Here is a 12,453-nt window from a genome sequence, read left to right as displayed (position 1 = left end):
GGGGAAAAGCAGCGACGCCGGCGGAGGCAGCTGGCTATCCGTTGGTTGGTTGGCCATAACCCATTCATAAACCCAAAGTGCCGCTCGACCTCAGATCAGTAGCGTGTTGACCGTCGAGATGCCGAGATTGTTGAGCAAGTGCAGCGTGTTTGCCCTTTGGGCGCCTGCAGTGCTCCTCCTTGTTTTGGTTTGCGAAAAGGGTTTAACCGGAGCTCAGACTTTAAACGATACTCTAACGATCACTACCACAGCGCCATCTGGCGGCTACTGTGCGGCTGCACTTTGTGAGCTGTACAATGGAACGCATTTGGTGCACATGCCGCATACCGCATGTGGCAACAACGGCAGCTTCTCACCCGCCTGTGGACCGGAGCCCAAACTCCTCGAAATGAGCGAGAGGCGACGCCAACTGCTGCTGGACATGCACAACTTGGCCAGATCGAAGATCGCCAGCGGAAATCTGAATGGATATCGCAGTGCCGCCCATATGCCGCTGCTGCGTTGGGATAACGAACTGGAGCAAATGGCCGCCTTGCACGCCAAACGCTGCCAATTCGCGCACGACAAGTGCCGCAACACGCCGCGTTTCAAGTTTAGTGGCCAGAATATCGGTTACTTTTGGATCGGAAGAGAGTTCAAATCGCATTCGCGACGAATGAAATCCTTTGTGATCAACTGGTTCCGCGAGTACCAGGATGCCAATCAGAGCTTCATCGATAGTTATCATCCACATCCGCAAGGGTAAGTCGTGAAAAACAAACTTAACAAGATGCCAAATTTCTTTAAGGCCTTTAAAAAGATTTATAAGATTTAATAAACTATGTATTTTTCTTTCGCAGCAAGAAGATCGGTCACTTTACATTACTTGTGTCGGATCGAGTAAATCGCGTGGGCTGCGCCGGTGTCCGCTTCCTGGAGGTCAATTCCAATCGATTCCAGTTCATGTTGACTTGCAACTATGACTACAACAACATTTTCAACGAACCCATTTATCAATCTGGTCCGCCGGGATCCAAGTGCCCCCAACATCAAATCAGCGAAAAGTTCCCCGGCTTGTGCGACTGGCGGGATGCCAGCCATGATTTCGACAGCGAAGAGAGCGCTGAAGATGGTAATACCTTGGACAACAATATTCCCCTGTAAATTAGAAAAGAAAATCCCAATCATATGAATCTAATACTCGTGCAGCCCCACCTGGAACAAGTTACAAAAGAAACATTTTTTTTTTATAAGTAAGATATCATTTTAAATGAGTTATTTTAGAATCTTTGGAATACAATTTGTAATTACAATTTTAAAGTTCGGTTTTTAATAATATGTTACTAAACTAACTTTAGAATTGTTATGTTGTTGACAGTTTATTAGAATTAAAAAATTAACATTACGGATTCTTATCACTACTGTAGTTCAAATGCTTTACGAAATATTGGAAGTGCTTGTTAATGGTGTTCCAGTTATCACATCAAAGATATTAAACGGAGGCAGAGATTCGGTTGTCGTCTTCTCCGATGTTGGCTTAGAGGTTGTCGTCTTCTGAGAAGTTTGGTGTGGCTTTGTTCCGGCAGTAGGCTTCAAAGTTGTCGGCTTAGCCGACGTTTCTTCGGTTGGTTTCAGAGTTGTTGGCTTAGCAGACGTGTCTTCAGTTGGCTTCAGAGTTGTTGGCTTAGCAGACGTTCCTTCGGTTGGTTTCAGAGTTGTTGGCTTGGCAGTCGTTGATTCGGTTGGTTTCAGAGTTGTTGGCTTAGCAGACGTTCCTTCAGTTGGCTTCAGAGTTGTTGGTTCGGTTGGTTTCAGAGTTGTTGGCTTAGCAGACGTTCCTTCGGTTGGTTTCAAAGTTGTCGGCTTGGCACTTGTACCTTCAGTTGGATTCAGAGTTGTCGGCTTGGCAGACGTTCCTTCAGTTGGTTTCAGAGTTGTCGGCTTGGCAGTCGTTCCTTCGGTTGGTTTCAGAGTTGTTGGCTTAGCAGACGTTCCTTCAGTTGGTTTCAGAGTTGTTGGTTCGGTTGGTTTCAGAGTTGTTGGCTTAGCAGACGTTTCTTCAGTTGGTTTCAGAGTTGTCGGCTTGGCAGTCGTTCCTTCGGTTGGTTTCAGAGTTGTTGGCTTAGCAGACGTTCCTTCAGTTGGTTTCAGAGTTGTTGGTTCGGTTGGTTTCAGAGTTGTTGGCTTAGCAGACGTTTCTTCAGTTGGTTTCAGAGTTGTTGGCTTAGCAGTCGTTGGTTCTGTTGGTTTCAGAGTTGTTGGCTTAGCAGACGTTCCTTCGGTTGGTTTCAGAGTTGTTGGCTTAGCAGACGTTCCTTCAGTTGGTTTCAGAGTTGTCGGCTTGGCAGTCGTTCCTTCGGTTGGTTTCAGAGTTGTTGGCTTAGCAGACGTTCCTTCAGTTGGCTTCAGAGTTGTTGGCTTAGCAGACGTTCCTTCGGTTGGTTTCAGAGTTGTTGGCTTAGCAGATGTTCCTTCAGTTGGTTTCAGAGTTGTTGGTTCGGTTGGTTTCAGAGTTGTTGGCTTAGCAGACGTTTCTTCAGTTGGTTTCAGAGTTGTCGGCTTGGCAGTCGTTCCTTCGGTTGGTTTCAGAGTTGTTGGCTTAGCAGACGTTCCTTCGGTTGGTTTCAGAGTTGTTGGCTTGGCAGTCGTTGATTCGGTTGGTTTCAGAGTTGTTGGCTTAGCAGACGTTCCTTCAGTTGGCTTCAGAGTTGTTGGTTCGGTTGGTTTCAGAGTTGTTGGCTTAGCAGACGTTCCTTCGGTTGGTTTCAAAGTTGTCGGCTTGGCACTTGTACCTTCAGTTGGATTCAGAGTTGTCGGCTTGGCAGACGTTCCTTCAGTTGGTTTCAGAGTTGTCGGCTTGGCAGTCGTTCCTTCGGTTGGTTTCAGAGTTGTTGGCTTAGCAGTCGTTGGTTCTGTTGGTTTCAGAGTTGTTGGCTTAGCAGACGTTCCTTCGGTTGGTTTCAGAGTTGTTGGCTTAGCAGACGTTTCTTCAGCTGGTTTCAGAGTTGTCGGCTTGGCAGTCGTTCCTTCGGTTGGTTTCAGAGTTGTTGGCTTAGCAGACGTTCCTTCGGTTGGTTTCAGAGTTGTTGGCTTAGCAGACGTTCCTTCAGTTGGTTTCAGAGTTGTTGGTTCGGTTGGTTTCAGAGTTGTTGGCTTAGCAGACGTTTCTTCAGTTGGTTTCAGAGTTGTCGGCTTGGCAGTCGTTCCTTCGGTTGGTTTCAGAGTTGTTGGCTTAGCAGACGTTCCTTCAGTTGGTTTCAGAGTTGTTGGTTCGGTTGGTTTCAGAGTTGTTGGCTTAGCAGACGTTTCTTCAGTTGGTTTCAGAGTTGTCGGCTTGGCAGTCGTTCCTTCGGTTGGTTTCAGAGTTGTTGGCTTAGCAGACGTTCCTTCGGTTGGTTTCAGAGTTGTTGGCTTAGCAGACGTTCCTTCAGTTGGTTTCAGAGTTGTTGGTTCGGTTGGTTTCAGAGTTGTTGGCTTAGCAGACGTTTCTTCAGTTGGTTTCAGAGTTGTCGGCTTGGCAGTCGTTCCTTCGGTTGGTTTCAGAGTTGTTGGCTTAGCAGACGTTCCTTCAGTTGGTTTCAGAGTTGTTGGTTCGGTTGGTTTCAGAGTTGTTGGCTTAGCAGACGTTTCTTCAGTTGGTTTCAGAGTTGTTGGCTTAGCAGTCGTTGGTTCTGTTGGTTTCAGAGTTGTTGGCTTAGCAGACGTTCCTTCGGTTGGTTTCAGAGTTGTTGGCTTAGCAGACGTTCCTTCAGTTGGTTTCAGAGTTGTCGGCTTGGCAGTCTTTCCTTCGGTTGGTTTCAGAGTTGTTGGCTTAGCAGACGTTCCTTCAGTTGGCTTCAGAGTTGTTGGCTTAGCAGACGTTCCTTCGGTTGGTTTCAGAGTTGTTGGCTTAGCAGACGTTCCTTCAGTTGGTTTCAGAGTTGTTGGTTCGGTTGGTTTCAGAGTTGTTGGCTTAGCAGACGTTTCTTCAGTTGGTTTCAGAGTTGTCGGCTTGGCAGTCGTTCCTTCGGTTGGTTTCAGAGTTGTTGGTTCGGTTGGTTTCAGAGTTGTTGGCTTAGCAGACGTTTCTTCAGTTGGTTTCAGAGTTGTTGGCTTAGCAGTCGTTGGTTCTGTTGGTTTCAGAGTTGTTGGCTTAGCAGACGTTCCTTCGGTTGGTTTCAGAGTTGTTGGCTTAGCAGACGTTCCTTCGGTTGGTTTCAGAGTTGTTGGCTTAGCAGTCGTAGGTTCTGTTGGTTTCAGAGTTGTTGGCTTAGCAGACGTTCCTTCGGTTGGTTTCAGAGTTGTTGGTTCGGTTGGTTTCAGAGTTGTTGGCTTAGCAGACGTTCCTTCAGTTGGTTTCAGAGTTGTCGGCTTGGCAGTCGTTCCTTCGGTTGGTTTCAGAGTTGTTGGCTTAGCAGACGTTCCTTCAGTTGGCTTCAGAGTTGTTGGCTTAGCAGACGTTCCTTCGGTTGGTTTCAGAGTTGTCGGCTTGGCACTCGTTCCTTCAGTTGGTTTCAGAGTTGTTGGTTCGGTTGGTTTCAGAGTTGTTGGCTTAGCAGACGTTTCTTCAGTTGGTTTCAGAGTTGTCGGCTTGGCAGTCGTTCCTTCGGTTGGTTTCAGAGTTGTTGGCTTAGCAGTCGTTGTTTCGGTTGGCTTAAGAGTTGTTGGCCTAGCAGTCGTTTGTTCTGTTGGTTTCAGAGTTGTTGGCTTAGCAGACGTTCCTTCAGTTGGTTTCAGAGTGGTTGGCTTAGCAGACGTTCCTTCAGTTGGTTTCAGAGTTGTCGGCTTGGCAGTCGTTGGTTCTGTTGGTTTCAGAGTTGTTGGCTTAGCAGACGTTCCTTCAGTTGGTTTCAGAGTTGTTGGCTTAGCAGTCGTTGGTTCTGTTGGTTTCAGAGTTGTTGGCTTAGCAGACGTTCCTTCGGTTGGTTTCAGAGTTGTTGGCTTAGCAGACGTTCCTTCAGTTGGTTTCAGAGTTGTTGGTTCGGTTGGTTTCAGAGTTGTCGGCTTAGCAGACGTTCCTTCGTTTGGTTTCAGAGTTGTTGGCTTAGCAGACGTTCCTTCGGTTGGTTTCTGAGTTGTTGGCTTAGCAGACGTTCCTTCAGTTGGCTTTAGAGTTGTTGGCTTAGCAGACGTTCCTTCAGTTGGTTTCAGAGTTGTTGGTTCGGTTGGTTTCAGAGTTGTTGGCTTAGCAGACGTTCCTTCAGTTGGTTTCAGAGTTGTTGGTTCGGTTGGTTTCAGAGTTGTTGGCTTAGCAGACGTTCCTTCAGTTGGTTTTAGAGTTGTCGGCTTGGCAGTCGTTGGTTCTGTTGGTTTCAGAGTTGTCGGCTTGGCAGTCGTTGGTTCTGTTGGTTTCAGAGTTGTTGGCTTGGCAGTCGTTGGTTCTGTTGGTTTCAGAGTTGTTGGCTTAGCAGACGTTCCTTCAGTTGGCTTTAGAGTTGTTGGCTTAGCAGACGTTCCTTCAGTTGGTTTCAGAGTTGTTGGTTCGGTTGGTTTCAGAGTTGTTGGCTTAGCAGACGTTCCTTCGGTTGGTTTCAGAGTTGTTGGCTTAGCAGACGTTCCTTCAGTTGGCTTCAGAGTTGTTGGCTTAGCAGACGTTCCTTCAGTTGGTTTCAGAGTTGTTGGTTCGGTTGGTTTCAGAGTTGTTGGCTTAGCAGACGCTTCTTCAGTTGGTTTCAGAGTTGTCGGCTTGGCAGTCGTTCCTTCGGTTGGTTTCTGAGTTGTTGGCTTAGCAGTCGTTGGTTCTGTTGGTTTCAGAGTTGTTGGCTTAGCAGACGTTCCTTCAGTTGGTTTCAGAGTTGTTGGCTTAGCAGACGTTCCTTCAGTTGGCTTTAGAGTTGTTGGCTTAGCAGACGTTCCTTCAGTTGGTTTCAGAGTTGTTGGTTCGGTTGGTTTCAGAGTTGTTGGCTTAGCAGACGTTTCTTCAGTTGGTTTCAGAGTTGTCGGCTTGGCAGTCGTTCCTTCGGTTGGTTTCAGAGTTGTTGGCTTAGCAGACGTTCCTTCAGTTGGCTTCAGAGTTGTTGGCTTAGCAGACGTTCCTTCGGTTGGTTTCAGAGTTGTCGGCTTGGCACTCGTTTCTTCAGTTGGTTTCAGAGTTGTTGGTTCGGTTGGTTTCAGAGTTGTCGGCTTAGCAGACGTTCCTTCGGTTGGTTTCTGAGTTGTTGGCTTAGCAGTCGTTGGTTCTGTTGGTTTCAGAGTTGTCGGCTTGGCAGTCGTTGGTTCTGTTGGTTTCAGAGTTATCGGCTTGGCAGTCGTTGGTTCTGTTGGTTTCAGAGTTGTTGGCTTAGCAGACGTTCCTACAGTTGGCTTTAGAGTTGTTGGCTTAGCAGACGTTCCTTCAGTTGGTTTCAGAGTTGTTGGTTCGGTTGGTTTCAGAGTTGTCGGCTTAGCAGACGTTCCTTCGGTTGGTTTCTGAGTTGTTGGCTTAGCAGTCGTTGGTTCTGTTGGTTTCAGAGTTGTCGGCTTGGCAGTCGTTGGTTCTGTTGGTTTCAGAGTTATCGGCTTGGCAGTCGTTGGTTCTGTTGGTTTCAGAGTTGTTGGCTTAGCAGACGTTCCTTCGGTTGCTTTCAGAGTTGTTGGCTTAGCAGACGTTCCTTCAGTTGGCTTCAGAGTTGTTGGTTCGGTTGGTTTCAGAGTTGTTGGCTTAGCAGACGTTTCTTCAGTTGGTTTCAGAGTTGTCGGCTTGGCAGTCGTTCCTTCGGTTGGTTTCAGAGTTGTTGGCTTAGCAGACGTTCCTTCAGTTGGCTTCAGAGTTGTTGGCTTAGCAGACGTTCCTTCGGTTGGTTTCAGAGTTGTCGGCTTGGCACTCGTTCCTTCAGTTGGTTTCAGAGTTGTTGGTTCGGTTGGTTTCTGAGTTGTTGGCTTAGCAGTCGTTAGTTCTGTTGGTTTCAGAGTTGTTGGCTTAGCAGTCGTTGGTTCTGTTGGTTTCAGAGTTGTCGGCTTGGCAGTCGTTGGTTCTGTTGGTTTCAGAGTTGTTGGCTTGGCAGACGTTCCTTCAGTTGGCTTCAGAGTTGTTGGCTTAGCAGACGTTCCTTCGGTAGGTTTCAGAGTTGTCGGCTTGGCACTCGTTCCTTCAGTTGGTTTCAGAGTTGTTGGTTCGGTTGGTTTCTGAGTTGTTGGCTTAGCAGTCGTTGGTTCTGTTGGTTTCAGAGTTGTCGGCTTGGCAGTCGTTGGTTCTGTTGGTTTCAGAGTTGTTGGCTTGGCAGTCGTTGGTTCTGTTGGTTTCAGAGTTGTCGGCTTGGCAGTCGTTGGTTCTGTTGGTTTCAGAGTTGTTGGCTTGGCAGTCGTTGGTTCTGTTGGTTTCAGAGTTGTTGGCTTAGCAGACGTTCCTTCGGTTGGTTTCAGAGTTGTTGGCTTAGCAGACGTTCCTTCAGTTGGCTTCAGAGTTGTTGGCTTAGCAGACGTTCCTTCGGTTGGTTTCAGAGTTGTCGGCTTGGCACTCGTTCCTTCAGTTGGTTTCAGAGTTGTTGGTTCGGTTGGTTTCAGAGTTGTCGGCTTAGCAGACGTTCCTTCGGTTGGTTTCAGAGTTGTTGGCTTAGCAGACGTTCCTTCAGTTGGCTTCAGAGTTGTTGGCTTAGCAGACGTTCCTTCGGTTGGTTTCAGAGTTGTCGGCTTGGCACTCGTTCCTTCAGTTGGTTTCAGAGTTGTTGGTTCGGTTGGTTTCAGAGTTGTCGGCTTAGCAGACGTTCCTTCGGTTGGTTTCAGAGTTGTTGGCTTAGCAGACGTTCCTTCGGTTGGTTTCTGAGTTGTTGGCTTAGCAGTCGTTGGTTCTGTTGGTTTCAGAGTTGTCGGCTTGGCAGTCGTTAGTTCTGTTGGTTTCAGAGTTGTTGGCTTAGCAGTCGTTGGTTCTGTTGGTTTCAGAGTTGTCGGCTTGGCAGTCGTTGGTTCTGTTGGTTTCAGAGTTGTCGTCTTGGCAGTCGTTGGTTCTGTTGGTTTCAGAGTTGTTGGCTTGGCAGACGTTCCTTCAGTTGGCTTCAGAGTTGTTGGCTTAGCAGACGTTCCTTCGGTAGGTTTCAGAGTTGTCGGCTTGGCACTCGTTCCTTCAGTTGGTTTCAGAGTTGTTGGTTCGGTTGGTTTCTGAGTTGTTGGCTTAGCAGTCGTTGGTTCTGTTGGTTTCAGAGTTGTCGGCTTGGCAGTCGTTGGTTCTGTTGGTTTCAGAGTTGTTGGCTTGGCAGTCGTTGGTTCTGTTGGTTTCAGAGTTGTCGGCTTGGCAGTCGTTGGTTCTGTTGGTTTCAGAGTTGTTGGCTTGGCAGTCGTTGGTTCTGTTGGTTTCAGAGTTGTTGGCTTAGCAGACGTTCCTTCGGTTGGTTTCAGAGTTGTTGGCTTAGCAGACGTTCCTTCAGTTGGCTTCAGAGTTGTTGGCTTAGCAGACGTTCCTTCGGTTGGTTTCAGAGTTGTCGGCTTGGCACTCGTTCCTTCAGTTGGTTTCAGAGTTGTTGGTTCGGTTGGTTTCAGAGTTGTCGGCTTAGCAGACGTTCCTTCGGTTGGTTTCAGAGTTGTTGGCTTAGCAGACGTTCCTTCAGTTGGCTTCAGAGTTGTTGGCTTAGCAGACGTTCCTTCGGTTGGTTTCAGAGTTGTCGGCTTGGCACTCGTTCCTTCAGTTGGTTTCAGAGTTGTTGGTTCGGTTGGTTTCAGAGTTGTCGGCTTAGCAGACGTTCCTTCGGTTGGTTTCAGAGTTGTTGGCTTAGCAGACGTTCCTTCGGTTGGTTTCTGAGTTGTTGGCTTAGCAGTCGTTGGTTCTGTTGGTTTCAGAGTTGTCGGCTTGGCAGTCGTTGGTTCTGTTGGTTTCAGAGTTGTTGGCTTGGCAGTCGTTGGTTCTGTTGGTTTCAGAGTTGTTGGCTTAGCAGACGTTCCTTCGGTTGGTTTCAGAGTTGTTGGCTTAGCAGACGTTCCTTCAGTTGGCTTTAGAGTTGTTGGTTCGGCTGGTTTCAGAGTTGTTGGCTTAGCAGACGTTCCTTCGGTTGGTTTCAGAGTTGTTGGCTTAGCAGACGTTCCTTCAGTTGGCTTCAGAGTTGTTGGCTTAGCAGACGTTCCTTCGGTTGGTTTCAGAGTTGTCGGCTTGGCACTCGTTCCTTCAGTTGGTTTCAGAGTTGTTGGTTCGGTTGGTTTTAGAGTTGTTGGCTTAGCAGACGTTTCTTCAGTTGGTTTCAGAGTTGTCGGCTTGGCAGTCGTTCCTTCGGTTGGTTTCTGAGTTGTTGGCTTAGCAGTCGTTGGTTCTGTTGGTTTCAGAGTTGTCGGCTTGGCAGTCGTTGGTTCCGTTGGTTTCAGAGTTGTTGGCTTAGCAGACGTTCCTTCGGTTAGTTTCAGAGTTGTTGGCTTAGCAGACGTTCCTTCGGTTGGTTTCAAAGTTGTCGGCTTTTCACTTGTACCTTCAGTTGGTTTCAGAGTTGTCGGCTTCGCAGTCGTTGGTTCGGTTGGTTTCAGAGTTGTTGGCTTAGCAGTCGTTGGTTCTGTTGGTTTCAGAGTTGTCGGCTTGGCAGTCGTTGGTTCGGTTGGTTTCAGAGTTGTTGGCTTAGCAGACGTTCCCTCAGTTGGTTTCAGAGTTGTCGGCTTTTCACTTGTACCTTCAGTTGGTTTCAGAGTTGTCGGCTTCGCAGTCGTTGGTTCGGTTGGTTTCAGAGTTGTTGGCTTAGCAGTCGTTGGTTCTGTTGGTTTCAGAGTTGTCGGCTTGGCAGTCGTTGGTTCGGTTGGTTTCAGAGTTGTTGGCTTAGCAGACGTTCCTTCGGTTGGTTTCAGAGTTGTTGGCTTAGCAGACGTTCCTTCAGTTGGTTTCAGAGTTGTCGGCTTGGCAGTCGTTGGTTCTGTTGGTTTCAGAGTTGTTGGCTTAGCAGACGTTCCTTCAGTTGGTTTCAGAGTTGTTGGCTTAGCAGTCGTTGGTTCTGTTGGTTTCAGAGTTGTTGGCTTAGCAGACGTTCCTTCGTTTGGTTTCAGAGTTGTTGGCTGAGCAGACGTTCCTTCGGTTGGTTTCAGAGTTGTTGGCTTAGCAGACGTTCCTACGGTTGGTTTCAGAGTTGTTGGCTGAGCAGACGTTCCTTCAGTCGGTTTCAGAGTTGTCGGCTTGGCAGTCGTTGGTTCTGTTGGTTTCAGAGTTGTTGGCTTAGCAGATGTTCCTTCAGTTGGTTTCAGAGTTGTTGGCTTAGGAGTCGTTGGTTCGGTTGGTTTCAAAGTTGTCGGCTTGGCAGTCGTTGGTTCTGTTGGTTTCAGAGTTGTTGGCTTAGCAGACGTTCCTTCAGTGGGTTTCAGAGTTGTCGGCTTGGCAGTCGTTCCTTCGGTTGGTTTCAGAGTTGTTGGCTGAGCAGACGTTCCTTCAGTTGGTTTCAGAGTTGTTGGCTTAGCAGACGTTCCTTCAGTTGGCTTTAGAGTTGTTGGTTCGGCTGGTTTCAGAGTTGTTGGCTTAGCAGACGTTCCTTCGGTTGGTTTCAGAGTTGTTGGCTTAGCAGACGTTCCTTCAGTTGGTTTCAGAGTTGTCGGCTTGGCAGTCGTTCCTTCGGTTGGTTTCTGAGTTGTTGGCTTAGCAGTCGTTGATTCTGTTGGTTTCAAAGTTGTCGGCTTGGCAGTCGTTGGTTCTGTTGGTTTCAGAGTTGTTGGCTTAGCAGACGTTCCTTCGGTTAGTTTCAGAGTTGTCGGCTTCGCAGTCGTTGGTTCGGTTGGTTTCAGAGTTGTCGGCTTGGCAGTCGTTGGTTCGGTTGGTTTCAGAGTTGTTGGCATAGCAGACGTTCCCTCAGTTGGTTTCAGAGTTGTCGGCTTTTCACTTGTACCTTCAGTCGGTTTCAGAGTTGTCGGCTTAGCAGTCGTTGGTTCGGTTGGTTTCAGAGTTGTTGGCTTAGCAGACGTTCCTTCAGTTGGTTTCAGAGTTGTTGGCTTAGCAGACGTTCGTTCAGTTGGTTTTAGAGTTGTTGGCTTAGCAGTCGTTGGTTCGGTTGGTTTCAGAGTTGTTGGCTTAGCAGTCGTTTGTTCTGTTGGTTTCAGAGTTGTTGGCTTAGCAGACGTTCCTTCAGTTGGTTTCAGAGTTGTCGGCTTAGCAGTCGTTGATTCGGTTGGTTTCAGTGTTGTTGGCTTAGCAGTCGTTGGTTCGGTTGGTTTTAGAGTTGTTGGCTTAGCAGACGTTCCTTCGGTTGGTTTCAGAGTTGTTGGCTTAGCGGTCGTTGGTTGTGTTGGTTTCAGAGTTGTTGGCTTAGCAGACGTTCCTTCAGTTGGTTTCAGAGTTGTTGACTGAGCAGACGTTCCTTCAGTTGGTTTCAGAGTTGTCGGCTTGGTAGTCGTTGGTTCTGTTGGTTTCAGAGTTGTTGGCTTAGCAGACGTTCCTTCAGTTGGTTTCAGAGTTGTTGGCTTAGCAGACGTTCCTTCGGTTGGTTTCAGAGTTGTTGGCTTAGCGGTCGTTGGTTCTGTTGGTTTCAGAGTTGTTGGCTTAGCAGACGTTCCTTCGGTTGGTTTCAGAGTTGTTGGCTTAGCAGACGTTGGTTCTGTTGGTTTCAGAGTTGTTGGCTTAGCAGACGTTCCTTCGTTTGGTTTCAGAGTTGTTGGCTGAGCAGACGTTCCTTCGGTTGGTTTCAGAGTTGTTGGCTTAGCAGACGTTCCTACGGTTGGTTTCAGAGTTGTTGGCTGAGCAGACGTTCCTTCAGTGGGTTTCAGAGTTGTCGGCTTGGCAGTCGTTGGTTCTGTTGGCTTGAGAGTTGTTGGCTTAGCAGACGTTCCTTCGGTTGGTTTCAAAGTTGTCGGCTTGGCACTTGTACCTTCAGTTGGTTTCAAAGTTGTCGGCTTGGCACTTGTACCTTCAGTTGGTTTCCGAGTTGTTGGCTGAGCAGACGTTCCTTCGGTTGGTTTCAGAGTTGTCGGCTTGGCAGTCGTTGGTTCGGTTTGTTTCAGAGTTGTAGGCTTGGCCGTAGTACCTTCAGTTGGTTTCAGAGTGGTTGGTTCTCGTGTTGGTGTCTGAGTTGTCTTTAAAGTTGTCCCGATTGTTGTTTCTAGTGTGGGCTTTGGAGTGGTGGCCCTTGAGCTCGTTGTGTCCTGACCACAATTGTGAGGCGTAGTGGTGGCATGTGGACATTGCGGCTTCGTCGGTGCTGGACTGGTAATGCGGTGCTCACAGGCGGGCGTGGTGGGATGAGCAGGACAAGGAGGTGGTGGCGGCTTTAGGGTGGTGGTGCTTGTTTTGTTGTTGCACGGATTGCGAAAGTGGAGGACTATCTCATTGGGTTTCTGGCCCGGCACGATGCGGATGTGGGGGCCAAACATCGTGAACGCGGCCGTGGTGGACACCAGCAGGCAGATAACGAACAGTTGCATCTTGTCAACGTGGTGCTGCCTGAACTGAACTGTGTGTCCTTAGAATGTGTAAATGTCCTTGCTGGGCGGTTTAGTGTGCTGTGTACACCCGAGCTACGCCCTCGGTACTGAGCTTGCCATTCCAGCCAAGGGCATATTTAAGACGTGGCTGCGGGGGCGACATCGGGTCCCTAGTCTGTGCAAGAATTTGAATTCCGGACAGCGACCGAAAGC

At 48.3% G+C, this 12,453-nt stretch overlaps 2 protein-coding genes across 2 annotated transcripts; one reads left to right on the top strand and one right to left on the bottom strand.

Moving 5' to 3' along the window:
* Positions 1 to 84: 84 nt before the first annotated feature.
* On the top strand, positions 85 to 1,397 carry LOC120456738 (antigen 5 like allergen Cul n 1). Its single transcript, XM_039643727.2, has 2 exons — positions 85 to 741; positions 840 to 1,397. The coding sequence occupies exons 1-2, from the start codon at positions 119 to 121 to the stop codon at positions 1,141 to 1,143; spliced, it is 927 nt and encodes a 308-aa protein (XP_039499661.1). The 5' UTR covers positions 85 to 118; the 3' UTR covers positions 1,144 to 1,397.
* LOC120456737 (mucin-2) lies at positions 1,280 to 12,339 on the bottom strand. The gene is made up of 3 exons (XM_039643726.1): positions 6,083 to 12,339; positions 1,857 to 6,025; positions 1,280 to 1,754 (listed from the first exon to the last, which is right to left on the bottom strand). The coding sequence occupies exons 1-3, from the start codon at positions 12,238 to 12,240 to the stop codon at positions 1,417 to 1,419; spliced, it is 10,665 nt and encodes a 3,554-aa protein (XP_039499660.1). The 5' UTR covers positions 12,241 to 12,339; the 3' UTR covers positions 1,280 to 1,416.
* Positions 12,340 to 12,453: the final 114 nt, after the last annotated feature.

The sequence above is a fragment of the Drosophila santomea genome, chromosome X (genome assembly GCF_016746245.2).
Source record: "Drosophila santomea strain STO CAGO 1482 chromosome X, Prin_Dsan_1.1, whole genome shotgun sequence".
In the NCBI taxonomy this organism is placed as follows: Eukaryota; Metazoa; Arthropoda; class Insecta; order Diptera; family Drosophilidae; genus Drosophila; species Drosophila santomea.
This window is presented reverse-complemented; position numbering and strand designations above follow the sequence as displayed.

Bases quoted from the DNA above. Each gene is read 5' to 3' on its own strand.
- LOC120456738 (XM_039643727.2), top strand. From the start codon at position 119: ATGCCGAGATTGTTGAGCAAGTGCAGCGTGTTTGCCCTTTGGGCGCCT. The intron at 742-839 runs GTAAGTCGTGAA...TTTCTTTCGCAG, and splicing joins TATCATCCACATCCGCAAGG to CAAGAAGATCGGTCACTTTA.
- LOC120456737 (XM_039643726.1), bottom strand. From the start codon at position 12,240: ATGCAACTGTTCGTTATCTGCCTGCTGGTGTCCACCACGGCCGCGTTC. The intron at 6,026-6,082 runs GCCGACAACTCT...TGAAGAAACGAG, and splicing joins ACCGAAGGAACGTCTGCTAA to TGCCAAGCCGACAACTCTGA. The intron at 1,755-1,856 runs GTACAAGTGCCA...AGCCAACTGAAG, and splicing joins AACTCTGAATCCAACTGAAG to GAACGTCTGCTAAGCCAACA.